This window comes from Rhinolophus hipposideros, assembly GCF_964194185.1.
Source record: "Rhinolophus hipposideros genome assembly, chromosome: 13".
Taxonomy (NCBI): domain Eukaryota; kingdom Metazoa; phylum Chordata; class Mammalia; order Chiroptera; family Rhinolophidae; genus Rhinolophus; species Rhinolophus hipposideros.
This window is the reverse complement of record NC_138059.1, coordinates 33,197,548-33,212,558: the sequence shown is the minus strand read 5'-3', so window position 1 is coordinate 33,212,558 and position 15,011 is coordinate 33,197,548. Positions and strand designations below refer to the sequence as shown.

At 38.5% G+C, this 15,011-nt stretch overlaps 1 protein-coding gene across 1 annotated transcript in view; it reads right to left on the bottom strand.

The window, feature by feature from the left end:
- Nucleotides 1–14,210, bottom strand: part of STK3 (serine/threonine kinase 3) — a 339,257-nt gene extending 325,047 nt beyond the window's left edge. The window contains exon 1 of the mRNA XM_081070826.1: nt 13,984–14,210. Coding sequence (XP_080926952.1) covers nt 13,984–14,009 — 26 coding nt within the window. The 5' untranslated portion in view covers nt 14,010–14,210. The remainder of the gene's footprint in view (nt 1–13,983) is intronic.
- Between the last annotated feature and the right edge of the window lie 801 nt (nt 14,211–15,011).

The following is a 15,011-nucleotide window of genomic DNA, read 5'->3' as shown; positions in this document are numbered from 1 at the left end:
TTTTTCATTTACCCTCAACTGGAAAGTGATATTCCTTTTAATTTTTTATAAAACCTATACAAAGTTAAACGCTGCAACGTATTTACCCCTACCCTTAAAGACATGTTACTGCATTAACTTTCTTAATTACTAATTTTTCAAAAAACACAAATCCAGAAAATGTAGACACATAAAACAGCATATTTGAAAATGCTGCAATGTATTCATGTCCTACTAAAATAAAAATTTGTAATAATTTTATAATATGCAGGCCTGTAAGTTTCATAACTTTTAATCCAGTTCATACAGATTCAACAACCATAGATTTGAGAGCTAAAAAGGGGAACAGAATCTTTAACTGATTAAAAATAAAAGAGGATACTTCTATACGAAACTTGCCAAGGTCTACCCATGTACCTGCCATACAGAAAAATCCATGATTTGTGCCAAAGACAATACCTAAACTGAAAAACTGGATTTACTTACATATTTTCTTCTTCATTTATTTCCCTACACCTCAAATTTTGAAGATAAAATATGAGGATTTAGTCTCTACCTACTCACAACCCCTCACTCCCATCCCTAGAAGAATACTAGAACTGCATTAATCCCAAATATTAATACATTAACTAAAGGTGTAACTACGTTAATAAAATTATACGTTCGGTAGTTCAAGGAAGGCTTAAAGTCTGACAATAGTAACATTTGCAGCATTCAATGAGGTCTGTACTCTTCTTCTGCACAGGGCTTTCATGAACAGAGATGGGGGTGCTGTGGAGACTGGCTGTTTGCAGCTGTTTGCACAGATGGACCCTATTTTGCTTGATTTTCCAGCGCACTTGATTTCTCAGCAATAGCACATATGAAGTCATTTCTCAATATTTCTCTGTGGTTCTTTGTAAACAAATTAAAGGGAAGAGACTGCGAAATAGTTCATGATTTTGGTGCTTTATGAAAGTGATTCTTACTTTTTAAAATTGGGATTGATTTTACCTGCTTGGTTTTGGTTTTTCAGAAATGAAAATAAAATGTTAAAATCCCTGCAGTATCTAACAGGGGGGAAAAATCACTCATTATAAGAAATTAAAAATAAACTACTATAAATATATAAAGATTGATCACTGTAAGAAAAATAGCCTCAATACTTTACCCATAGAAATGAAAAATAAATTACTATAAACTACTGTAAATGTAATGTTACTGTATTTGTACAAGTATAAATACCCCAGAAAATTCTAATTCACTTTGGTAATACCAGGAGTCCTCAAAATCTAATACTCCAAAATGACAGAAATGTTTTTAATTTAGGAATTTTAAGGGCTTTTAAAAGTAAAATTCTGTTCTTTTTTGATGCAAAAAATTTGGTCATTTTCATATTAAATTTTAGAAACTTGGGAAAGTTTGGAGTAAATTTTTTCTCTCTTTCACTGCACAATAATGTTCTTAGCCAAAAATTGATTCCAAGATGTACTATAAGCCCAGAAGAGAAAAACACCTCTGGTAAGCAAAAACTAACACAAAGGGCATGTGCTTTGGGAAAGAAAAAGGTACTGTCAGGTCAGATAATTATTTCTAAGATAAGTAGCAGTTTAGACAAGGATATAGCAATGAGAAATGACAGATAACAGTAAAAGACTAGGTTTAGAAAAAAAAGCAACTACAAGTAGCAACAAAGCTTCAAACACACCAAAAGAGCACACTTGACTGTTTCTATGAACAAAAACTATGAACAGTTCCATGAACTGTTTCTGTGTCTGTTTATATGAACTAAAATTCATAAAAAAAAATAACATTAAGTAATCAAGAAAGCAAATAATCAGTCTCAGAAGACTGGATCAAATGTCTTCATTTTGGAATGATTTCCATCAAAATTGGTTGTTTTGAAAGTGTTTTTTAAAGTGGTTTACATAATTTATTTAGAAAATCCATCGCAGGCTATACCATACTTCGCAAAATTATCTTTTAAAGTTTTCACCATAACACTAATTTGGCAGGCTCTTTACATCACATGAATTTTTTATGAATATTAATTAAAGCTAACTAGTCAATTGCTGAAGCCTGTATATAGGGAGGAGAGGGAAACAGGAATCCCATTTTCTTATCATTACCCTGGTACTTGAATTATTTTCTATTATAAAAAAGAGAAAAAACCTTGAAAGTATACAATGAGAATAAGCAAGGGAAAAAAATCATCATCAAAATACTTTCTTCTAAGAGTTAATTAGTATATATATATTTTTAATTTCCACTGGAATTTTATGGAATTGCATTGCTTAATTTGACACTTGTTTCTTATAATTCTTAGGAATTACATGAACTACAAATTTTATTCAGAGCAATCATTTCTCTCCAACCTTCTTCTATGATCCAAATTTCAATGATTATTAAAAATGTTTGAATAGATGATTATTAGAAAATGGTTACTGACTGCTATTTGATTGCAAAATGACTAATTCACATATCAACTTATAGGTACAACCTAATGTCTTTTAATACATTAAGTAATTATACCAAAACTAATTCTTTCTAAAGTTATGTGACACACTGACAAATGTAAACTGTCAAATATGTCAGTGAGACAAATACCTCATTTTACTTATTCAAAAGCACAATAAAATTTAACAAGAGGGGCTAATATCAAAACAAAAAGATGTAACATATGGCATTTAATATCTGGATGTGCTTCATTTTGCAATTCATCATACTATATAGTCAGTTAAATTTATACAGCAACCTCGAGATGCCCTTGAATTTTGTTTGTACGCAGACATATTTTTATGTATGCAAGCCAAGGGAGGCTAAAGTTCTACCTTAAACAATAAGGCCTGTAATCTGATCTTATAACTAATGGTGTCATTTGTCTTGGATTCTTTTATTTTCTATATCTTTTTCATTTAAGGAAAGAAGAAACTAGGTCACCTGAAACACTTAGCGGTGAGAAAGAAGTAAGGCTGCATATTAGGATAACAGTAAGGGTAACTAGAGTAAATAAGATAGGGAGAACATGAAGATAAAAGCACACTCTACCTAGTCTCTACCACAGAATTTGTCCATAGATGCCCAATTTCTGGCCCAAACTTATAAACTTATGGGGAAATATTATCCAAGGGAAGAAATTCAATGGAATACTATTGTGCCATAAGAAAAGATGAAATAGTACCATTTGCAACAACATGGATGAATCTTGAGATTCTTATGCTGAACGAAATAAGTCGGACAGAAAAAGTCGAGAACCATATGATTTCACTGATATGTGGTATATAAAACTGAAAACAACAAAAGAACAAGACAAACAAATGAGGAAACAAAAACTCATAGACACAGACAATAGTTTAGTGGTTACCAGAGGGTAAGGGGGTAGGTGGGTGGTAGATGAGGGTAAGGGGGATCAAACATACAGTGATGAAAGGAGAACTAACTTTGGGTGGTGAACACACAATGTGATACATATAGATGATGTATTATAGAATTGTACACCTGAAATCTATGTAACTTTACTAACAGTTGTCACCCCAATAAACTTAAAAAAAAGGGGGTGGCTGGATGGCTCAATTGGTTAGAGCGTGAGCTCTGAGCAACAGGGTTGCGGGTTCGATTCCCACATGGGCCAGTGAGCTGCACCCTCCGCAACTAGTAGATTGAAGACAACTTGAGCTGAGCTGCCAAGGGGAGGCCAGAATGCTCAGTTGATTAGAGCATGTGCTCTTGACAGCAAGGTTGAAGGTTCGACTCCCTCATGGGATGGTGGGCTGTGCCCCCCACAACTAGATTGAAAAGAGCGACTGGACTTGGGAGCTGAGCTGCACCCTTCACAACTAAGATTGAAGGACAACAACTTGACTTGAAACTGGTAGGTCCTGGAAAAACACACTGTTCCCCAATAAAGTCCTGGAAATACACATAGGTAGGAGTCAGTTCTCCTACCTATGAATACAATGCTATTTAAAAATAACACCATATTAATACCCAGGTTAGGGTCTTGAAATACCATTTCTCACTAAAAGAAAGTAGGACTTCTTGGAGAAATGGCTGATTCTGAACCTAGGACAGGAAACAGACAAGATGAGCCCTGACTATCTTTTCACAGCAGACAGCAAGGAAGCGATCAAAGACCACTATAGTCATGTTTGTTGTCTCCTGAAGAGACAGACTTCCACTGACCAAAAAGATGGGACATTTTGAGATTCACAGACAGTTTCTCCAATGAATTAAAATCCATCAAATATGTTTAAATCCATCAGCTCATAATAGTATTAAAAAAAAGAATTGGTCCCCTTTGGAGGAAAATAGGGCACTGATTCATTATCTTGAAAATGGATAAATAAAGAGGAAGAACCAAGCATTTATCCTTTCTTTCCTTTATAAACTATACCACTGGGTAACCAAACAGAAGATGAGGGAAGTAACTTTTTATAAAAACATTCCAACTAATAAATTAAAATAAAATGATGTATTTAAAATTCACCATTCTGCAACACTCAATGAATTAACAGAAATAAGCGCTAACCATCAATAGCTCCTCACATTACAAAAGAGAGACAACTAGCCACTGTGACTAGTACAGTCCATAACAATAGCGAAGGGATCAAACTTGAATCAGATCCAGTCTCTGGATCCACAGACCATTCGCGAGAATTATAGAAGACAAAGGAACATGGTGAACTGTACCTTGAGTAAGCAATCAGCAAAACCCAGACTGTGCGGAACTGTGGGTAGCAATTCAAATAGCCTGGATTCTTCAACAAGAAAGGGGATATAAGACTAACCCAAAGATTAAATGTGACAACTCATATAAAAACTATTTTTTAATCAGCAAGACTAACCTACAGTGTCATATAATGCACACTGCGGTTATTACTATAAAGGTCGGAAGAACGGTTACTTAGGGGGAAAGGCAGTACGATTGGGATGGACTCAAAAGGGACTTCAGGGAGTCTGGCAAAGTTCTATTTCTTAACCCGATTGGTGATTACAAAGGTGCGTGCCTTATACTACTCCATCAAGCCATACACTTGTTTTTCACTGATGTTTTATTTTGCAATAAAAAAATTTTCTTTTAACAGCAGGTTACCAGGACACCTGAACATTTCAACAACTAACAAAGACTTGGTATGTTTCCAATTCTCTAGTCTAATGCAGTGAAAACAAGAGGTTATAAAAAAGAAGTCAGTGCTCCTAATTTCCTACCTACCTACTTCTTCTTCTAAGAGAACCACCTAATATCACATTTTGGGCCAAACAGATTTATTTTGTGAGTTTGGAATTCTAAGAAAGAAACTATAGCTACCAAAACCTGTTCCTCTCCCAGCCTTCCCCCTCTCCCCAAGTTGCTCAAACCCAAAAACAAGGAATTACAATTGATTATTTGTTCCTCATTCCCCACATCTAGTCTATCTAGTCTATCAGAGAGTCCTTCATTTCTAACTCCAAAATACAACTTAAATCTGTCCACTTTTCTCCATCTCCACTGACTCCACCTTCTCTAGTCATGAACTATTACAATAGCCTCCTAACTTGTTTCCCTGCTTTTATTCTTAACCCTCTACAATCTATTCAACCCAAAGCAGCCAGAATGATCTTTTAAACATAGAAACTGTTGAAAATTCTGCTTAACGATAGCACTCTATACTCTAACTTAAATCCAAATTCCTTTCCATGGCCTGCGTCAATGAATCCCCACCCATCTCTCTGACCTCATCTCCAACCACTTTCTCTCTTTCTGAGGCAAGTTGGTTAGCATGACATCAGGCAGTCAGGAATTCCCTGGTAGAATGAACAAAAACAGTCATACCTTCAAAGCCTTAGCCCTGAAATAACTCACTCCTACCAGAACAGAAACATCAATTACACTCGAGGCAGCTGTGTTATTTCAAAAGCCTTCTCCAGTCTGAGCCAGAGCAGACCTGATAAGACCGCACCAGTACACGCCAGCCTTTCTCCTCAGATATACAAGAAAAAGTATAAAAACATAAGTCTTTTGCCTTAGCTAATGGGCATCCCAGTCAGGTGGGACCCCCTCTTGTTTGAGAGCTGTATCTCTTTGCTTTAATAAACTGTCCTCTTCTGCAGCTCCTTGCCTCTCTGGTCCGTGCTTCCATTCTTCGGTTCCGCTGGACAACAATCCCAACACACTCATAAAGAAATGTTCTTACATCAATTCCACAACCAAGCCACAGTGGCTTCATTTCAATTCCTCCCACACAGCAAACATTTTCCTACCTTTAGGGTCTTCTTATAGCTTTTGCCTCTACCTGGAATACTCTTTCTGGCTACTCACATGGATAACTTCTCAACCTCCTATAGCAGCTTAAGTATTACCCTTCCAGAGAAACTTCCTCCAACTGCCCTATTAAGCAGGTTCCACCATTTTTCTTTATCAATACCTGCTACTTCTATCCTTCGTAGCTCAAGTTCCAACTAGAGCGTATGTTCTATCAGGGCAAAGATCCCATCCGTTTCATTGAACAGTGTCCCCAGCACTGGCATTTAAAGGCTGCTAATTATTAATTACTGAATATATGAATAAATGAGCAAAATGAATCAACTCAAGGCTGACAGTCAATCTCTGCTATGAGCAACGAGCAGAGAGTAAAGAGAATCAGTTTTTAGAAAGAAACGGGAGAATGGGGCAACCTAGCGGGAACAGGAGAGAAAGAGTGGCTCCAGAGAGAAAGAGTCAAGGAAATTAGCTACCTACTATCTTTCATTTCTGTTTTCCTCAAATATATAGAAAGCTCACCAAAACTACAAAAATAATTTTAACCCGTATTGCTTTCCAATTACAGGACTCTAGGAAACCAAATATCCTAAAAATGAAAAAAAAGATCCAGACAGATAATAGTATTCTATATTTTGAATACAGAAACTACCCCATCCTTAGAATCACATATGCTCAACAATTTCCCCAATTTTATAAGTGTGGGTGTTTGTGTATGTATGTATCAAGATATCAATATTTACATCAATATTTCTGAAATGTCTGAAAAAACTTACTCAATTTCACCTCTTTACTAAATGTTTGATATCATATTAACAGTTCCCTGTAATTTTCATTTTGCTACAAAGTCATTTCTAAAGATATATTCTTTACTGTACTTTTAAGAAGTTCAAGGTAATCTACAGTTTAATATTCATGGCGTGCAAACAATGAACTTATTTTTATTATTGACACGTCTGTTTATATATTTGTTACTTTCACTTATTCAATTTGAGACTCTATGTAGGAAAAAAAGTTGTAATAAGACATTTCAAATGTAGAATCTTTGCTCTAAGAGTGAAAAGCTTCTTAATTAGAATAAGCCTAACATATGAGGCAATTCAAATAAAAACACAACAAAAAATAAGCTTGGGACAAATAAAGAAAGTTTCTATCAGGTAATATAAATGTTCTCTTTAGAAGAAAAATCTAAAGATCTTTGGTAGTTATAGAGGGTGGATCTGGTAGGGAGTCAGAAATTGAGGTCGCCATAATTATAGTTGGATGTTTCCAGAGCATGGGGCCATTCTACACCAGAAGGCAAATAAGCTTTTGCCTCATAGCAACCTTTGTGTATTACATTTTCCTTTGTGAACTCTGTCAGACATTATAAGTAATCATTTTGCACTCCTCCATACTTTAATTGGGATATATATAGTGTTCAAAATATAGTAGCTTTAAAATGAGAGTTTCTTGGGGCCGGCCCGGTGGCTCAGGCGGTTAAAAACTCCATGCTCCTAACTCCGAAGGCTGCCGGTTCGATTCCCACATGGGCCAGTGGGCTCTCAACCACAAGGTTGCCAGTTCAATTCCTTGAGTCCCGCAAGGGATAAGGGATGGTGGGCAGCGCCCCGGGCAACTAAGATCGAACACGGCACCTTGAGCTGAGGTGCCTCCCAGATGGCTCAGTTGGTTGGAATGCCTCCTCTCAACCACAAGGTTGCCGGTTCGACTCCCTAAAGGGATGGTGGGCTGTGCCCCCTGCAACTAGAAAACGGCAACTGGACCTGGAGCTGAGCTGTGCCCTCCACAACTAACACTGAACAACTTGACAACAACTTGAAGCTGAACGGCACCCTCCACAACTAAGATTGAAAGGACAACAACTTGACTTGGAAAAAAGGCCTGGAAGTACACACTGTTCCCCAATAAAGTCCTGTTCCCCTTCCCCAATAAAACCTTTAAAAAAAAGAGAAAAAAAAAGATAGTTTCCTCTCTCCCCTTCACCTCTTCCCCTTTTAGAATCTTAAAGAATATCTCTAGTGCCTGTACAGGTTGTTATAATTACACCACTCTGGATTCCTTTGACAACCCCATTATCAAGCTTTTAAGTATCAGGATGGAATTAGAAATAAAATCAATTTCCTGACTGTCTCTACTACATACAACAATGTTCTTTCAAACTGCAATCACAACACATTAATAGGCCATGAAAATAATTTGGTGGATCATGACCAGCAGTTTTTCAATGAAATGGAACAGAACAGAAAATAGAAAACTACCAGAAAACATTGTACATAGTACGTGTCATGAAATTTCTATTTTAGTTTTACATATATGTGGGTCTGCACTGGATCTCATCATCAATATTAAAAAACAAAAAATTATTTTTTGAAAGCCACTAATACATAATGGCCTGAAGTAACAGTACCTCTAGTTCAACACACTTCTATGAAATCAGAAAAATTAAATTCTAAGCACTTTTTCCCCCTTATAATCCAAACAAGAAGTACTCAATTTAAACCTTTTATCATTAAAGCTTTACTGATACACACTTCTGGAATGAGTATTTAAATTACATCAGAAAAACAAGCTTCAACCTACATGTGTTTAATAAATGTTTACCTTTTTCTTAGATTTCTAACAAATTCTTCAGTACTAACATATGCCATATTTCAGCCCCTTAAAGAACAGTGGATAAATTAATCATTGCCTAGAGTTGACTGAAGACTGAGTTTCTTAACAGTCTTAATGTGTAACTAGCTTGCTCACCAGGAACTGATCCAGATTTTGTTGTCACATTTCCTCTCTCTAAGAAGGAAGAAGCAATTGATTAATCCCATCTGCAGGGCCCAAATCAACTCTAATGAAGTTGGTGCAACCCCAAATTAACCAAGAAATGCCAAAGGGAGCATATGCTGTAGGGACCAAGTCATTAATGCAAAAAGATGTTCCTGTTTGCTCAATTCTTTTCCCCTTGGACTAAGAACACCTCCTGCAGTCTCTAAAGTTAGGAGCTTCCCCAGGGCCTCCTCCTGAGGTTATACTGCTTTTTTTTATTTTGTAAGAGTTCTTAGAGTTCAACTTCTCAAAAACAAAGCCCCACTTTGAGAATCTGTCTGATAATCAGCGCACAAGAATATCACCTTTCTAACATTCCAGGGACACATGAATTAAGATGATAGACGTAAAATGACATTCACCCCTCTCATTGCAGTGTCTTCATGGTTTTGTTGATACCCTACTTACCGACTTTCCTGGCTTGTTGCTGTCTATTTATCTCCACTCCTAATTTCTGGCCTACGGTCAGGGCTATTCATGCTATAGGCTAATGTGGGCTCTATGTGCTGAGAAAAATATGAATACTTTCCACTTTACCATTCTACATCTTCATCCCTTTCCCTTTGCTTTTGCATTCCATAACAATCTATCTTCTGGCTGATAATCCATTCATTCATAGCAACATTTTCCCATAAGAAATGATTGTTTTCTTGCCTTCATTCTTCATTTATGTAAGTGCACTTTGTAACCCTAATGTTTTGACTTCAATCTTCAACTTTACTTCCTCCAAACTACCTTTTCATACTATAAAAAAATTAAATTTACCACAGAATTCAACTAGAGCTTAAATCAAAGAACTCCTTTCACCTGTCTTGAGTAAGCTTCAGTAACTTACTCTCTCATTATCCTTCCAGTATTTTGCAGTTTCACACCAACTTTTCCTTCAAATATACCTTAATCAATGTATCTTAAATTTTAAATAACTATTAATCCCATATTCTAATTGAGGAAAGTATATCTCTCCAGCAATGACATTCCATCTTCTCTTTGACAAGTATTGTATATAACTACCTACCCTCCAGCACCCAGAGTTCTCACCGTTGCACAGCTGTCTATCAGACCCATTTCCTTTCCTATGAAATGTTACACTTGGTGAAGAGCCATGTTTTGGCCATTTCCTTTCTACCTATCAAACTTATCTATTCTGTGGTCATTTTTATCTCAGCTTTCCCCTACAAAGCAATTTGATAAACTCAACCTACAAAATGTTAATAATTAATAACCATTTCATGGATTTCCCTTCCCAGAGAGACTTCATTTTAATAAAGACTTCTGCAGACCTCTGTGACAGACCTGTTAAGGAAATCAGGAAATCCAAAAGCCATTCTGGTACCTCATGTCAGTGACATGGGTGACCACATCAATTGCTTATGTTTAATACATGACTTGCTGGGAAGACCAAATCAATAATGTGAGGGAAAGAGGAGCCTTACAGATCATCTAGTCATGACTCTCAGATCTGGCTGCATATCAGAACCTCCCCATTCGCAGAGGAGAAGAATGAGAGCCAAAGAAGCAAATTTCAAAGTTAGCACAAAGCTGAACCTAACACCCAGGCCTAACACTACATCAGATATATATGAACAACATGCTAAAAGTATAAGACAAGTATGAAAATGACAAATACCCAGTTCAGAAAAGAAACAATACTGTGGGGGATGGGAAAGGAATGCAACTGAGAACAGATATACTTAGGGGCTTCAACCGAACTGGTAATATTTTCTTTCTAAAGCTGGGTAGTGATGCATAAGTATTGATTAAATTAGTCCCCATTCAATATCTTTTGTATGTTTAAAATTTTATAATTAAAAAAGAGCAACATGACCATGGCATATACTCAAGTGAATATCATATTAGGAATACAGAGAAATATCTCAGGCTAGACAGTACTCAAATAAGATACTTTATGAAGCAGGCCTGGAAAGAAACATAAAACAACACAGGTTACTAGCAAAAAACAACACAAACTTTTCTAAAGGAAAAGTGTGAACAAAGGCAAAGTTTGGAGTACCCACAGCCTACAACCAAAATAAAGAACAAAAGGGAAACTTCTGGACAAACTGATCTTGGAGAATAGTAACAGAAGGCTGGAGGTTAAGGCTGAGATTAAGTGATGGGAGCCTTGGGTACAAAACTGACTAGTGTGCCCCAACCTTCCCCCCAACAACAACAAAAAAAAAGGAGTAGCATGAATGAAGTGCTGCTTTACAAAAATAAATCAGAAGCCATGTGGAGGATGAACTAAAGCAAACATGAATCATTAGGAGGTTCTGTAGGACAGCAAAAAGAGAATAGAAGGAGGCAAGGCCCTGGGGACCAGGTTCTAGTGCCCTGTCCTGCTCCACACAGAGCCCTTCTGCTGCTCAAATTTTTGAAAATTGAACTACAGTGCCCAGATGGAAGGCACTGCTATAAATCAAGCGTGAAGGTCACAAAACTCTGCAATACGGAGGGTAGCAGTATTGAAAATCAAAAGGAGGAGAAATGAATCCATATACTTTTTGATGAATAATTTGATAGGATCTAATGACAAACTAGAAGGGATAATGAAAGAGTGGATCTACATGAAAAATCAAAACTACTAACTGAGCAGCAGCTGCTACTCAGACAGACTTGAACATCAGCAACATAAATGTGACCATGTGAAAATGGCTGAGCCTTAAGGAAGTGGTACTCAAGACAGAAAGTGAGAAAAGCAAAGGGCCATTCTTACAGGGATTAAGTTAACAAGCAAAGAGGACCAGAAAATTGTAGAAAGAGATGACCACCACATCATGGAATGCTTAGAAAGCAAGCAAGGGTTTCAAAAAGAGGCATCACTGTACACAATGAAAGGGTGCACAGCCTTTGCAGCCAGTCTGGGGATTCTGGCACCTCCTCCACCTGACCAAGTTATTTAACCTCTCTGAGCTTCATTTAATAAGGACAACATAAACTAACAACAGTATAGAGCACATTATTGAGCACTGTGCTAAGTGCTTCTCACATGACCTCATTTACTCCTCACAACACATTTTACAGATGAAGAGATTAAATTTAGAAGTAGCATAGTAAACTGCTAACCAGTATTCCTGTTTCTTAAGACAATAAAATAAAGAAATGTATATATAAAGCTCCTGGCAAATAGTATGATCTCAGAAATGGTAGCTATATTTCATTATTAGAAGGTAATGATTAATAGGGACAATACAAAAACTCACTATCCGTTCTCTCATAGCCTTCAATGTGGCAAACTCTTAGTGTCCTCATCTACGAAATAGGATTAAACGCCTGTAACCTAACATACTCATTCGGGTTGCTATAAGGATTAAATGATATTATGAAAATGAAAATATTATGAAAAAAATTTAAGAGATATTCAAATATATGGGATTGTCATTTATCTTTTGCTCTGCAGAAATGCCTTCCTGGATTAACATGTGTCTCTGAAGAGAGCTAAAACTAAGTCTGTTAAATGTGTAACCAGTACTTTAAAAAATGTAAGTTATCATGGAATGGTGAAGTATGCCACCCACACTTGGCCCTGACCCCTCCAGGTTCTCCAATGTACTTGCAAAGGCAGAGGCTCTCTTACATCTATAATGAAACTGTGATAACTTAGAGTAGAGCTCATCAGAATAGAGGTCTACTCCATTTAGAGTTCTTCAAGTTGGCCTTACGGTGTTAGCTTAGAGGTGCCCCTTACAGTACTTCCAAAACAAAACAGGAAAAAAAAGTTTCCTGGTTTTTTTCACTAGTATTAAAACTGGGTGCCCAATCAATACTAGGATTCAGGTACTTTACAAAATGCCAGAGAAGAATCTATCAAGGGCTCTGTCTGATAGCAGGTCTCTTTTGGAAACCTCTCTCTCTCTGTCTCTCTCTCTCTCTCTCTGTCTCTGTCTCTCTCTCTCTCACACACACACACACACACACACACACACACACTCCGCCTCCCTTTTCACCTGAACAGATGGTTTCCAGGCCTCAAGGCTCACATATCTAGTCACCCAATTCACAATGGCTCACAAAGTTCCTACCTTTTTAATTATTTCATGTTCTTGAATATACCACCTTTCATCTAAAGATCTCTAGGTATCAAAAATCACAAACTCTTTCATCTTCACAACAGCACTATCTGGGAGAGAGATTAATACCCTTATTTTATAAACTAAAACCGAAAAACTGAAGTTAGATGTTTTATCCAGCATCACTTAGTTGATTGATTCATTTGGGAGTGGGGGGAAAGCACATTACGAACGTAAGTAAATGAATAGCCTTGATTTAGCTTCCTAAGATCACTTCAAATATTAGCTCAAACTATCTAGTGTGTACTCTTACACTTCCAATACATCAAAGATTAAATATAACAGTAAATCCCAAAACATCACTATTTTTATATGCTAAAAGAAAAAACAAAAACAAAACTATAGGGGGGAGGAGTTCTAGTTTAAGATTCCTGCCTCGCATCCATAAATACTTCTGAACTTGAGCGGGAGGAGGAACACCTGTCAGTGCAGCATACCCACAAGTTTTACAGGCTGTCTAGCTATGAATATACAATTCCTTAACTGTAAATAAACCCGCCTTCTCAATAAAAAGGTAATCTTATTTTTTAAATTTGACAAGTCTACATGGTTTTAAGAAGCCCATTAATTTCCTATGGTTTTAAGAAGCCCACTAACTTCCGAGTTTTACGTCTCCTTGGCTTCGTGAACTTGCCACGGGGGGAAACTCTGCCCGTCCCGGGAGTCTGGCCGCGGGGAGCCCGGCACTGCCCGACTTTCCGCGCGGGGCAGGCGAGGGTCCGTCTCCCCTCTCACCCCCTCGCCCGGTGCAGAGCCGCGGGGGGGGCACTGGGGCCTCCCGACCCCGCAGGCCCGGCTCCGGCCCGGCTACCCGGGAGGCTGTCACCGTCCGGCCCGGCCTAGCCGCCCCCGCCCCGCGACCGCCGCCTCCCTCGTCTCCCCGCTCCCCGCGTTTGTTACCTCTTGGGCGCCGGCGGCTGCTCCATGGCGGCCGGGGACAGAAGGGACCCGGCGGGCGGCGAAAGCGGGAGGGAGGAAAGCAGCCCGGGCACCGGCCAGCGGAGCCCAGGAACCACGGAGGGAAACTCCAGGAACTCGGAACAACTTTCCCGTAACTCCGCGGCGGATCCCCCTCCCGCTCCGGACTGCGGCTCCTCCCGACCGCCCCGCCCCCCAGCCGCAGGTCGCGGGCCAGGGAGGGTGGGCGGAGCCGGCCGCGTCCCGGCATGGTGGGCGGAGCCGGCTCTGGGCGACGTGGGCGGATTCGCTCCCGGCTGGGAAGGGGGAAAAAGGAGGAGAAGTTGAAAGAGCGAGAGAGCACGGCCTCGTCAGGACCCAGAGCCTCTCTAAGCTGGCCGGGGCTATATGCGTTTGAGCTGGCACTCCTCACTTGCCCTCATTGTTTTTGCCCCAGTTCGATTTGATTCATTTTTCTAGATTTCTCAAGGATACATCTTCTGCAGCTGTTTGAAGTAGCACTAACTGCCCACGCACGCTTCCCTGTCTAGTTCTGTTTATAATTATTCATTATATTTTCATCCAGCCATTTGACATTTGTAGCTACAGTTAAGGATACATAGTACTATATCTGGAAATTCTTTTTGACTTTGTGGACAATCTCCTCACTACATTTCACAATAATTATGTCTAATTACAAAGAAAACAATTAGTGCAGTGAGATCTCTCAGTGCACCAGATTCAATGCCGGCTGTTCAACGGGGTAACCTGGCAAACTAAACCAATTGTGGTGCATAGAAACGTACTCAAGGAAAGTTTGTTTTCTTCCCTCTTGCCACTCTTTCCTTCCACTCTCTTCCCAAAGCGCTTATGCCATTGTAATTTGACCCCTTCATGTATCCCTGTTGTGTGTATACCGGAACCTTAAATTCTGTCTATAGGTATCTTTCTTATGACCACATACAGCTACCATACAATGACTTTGCTTTTGACAGAAGTTGTCAAGATGTAGTGTCCTATAGAGCTTTTGA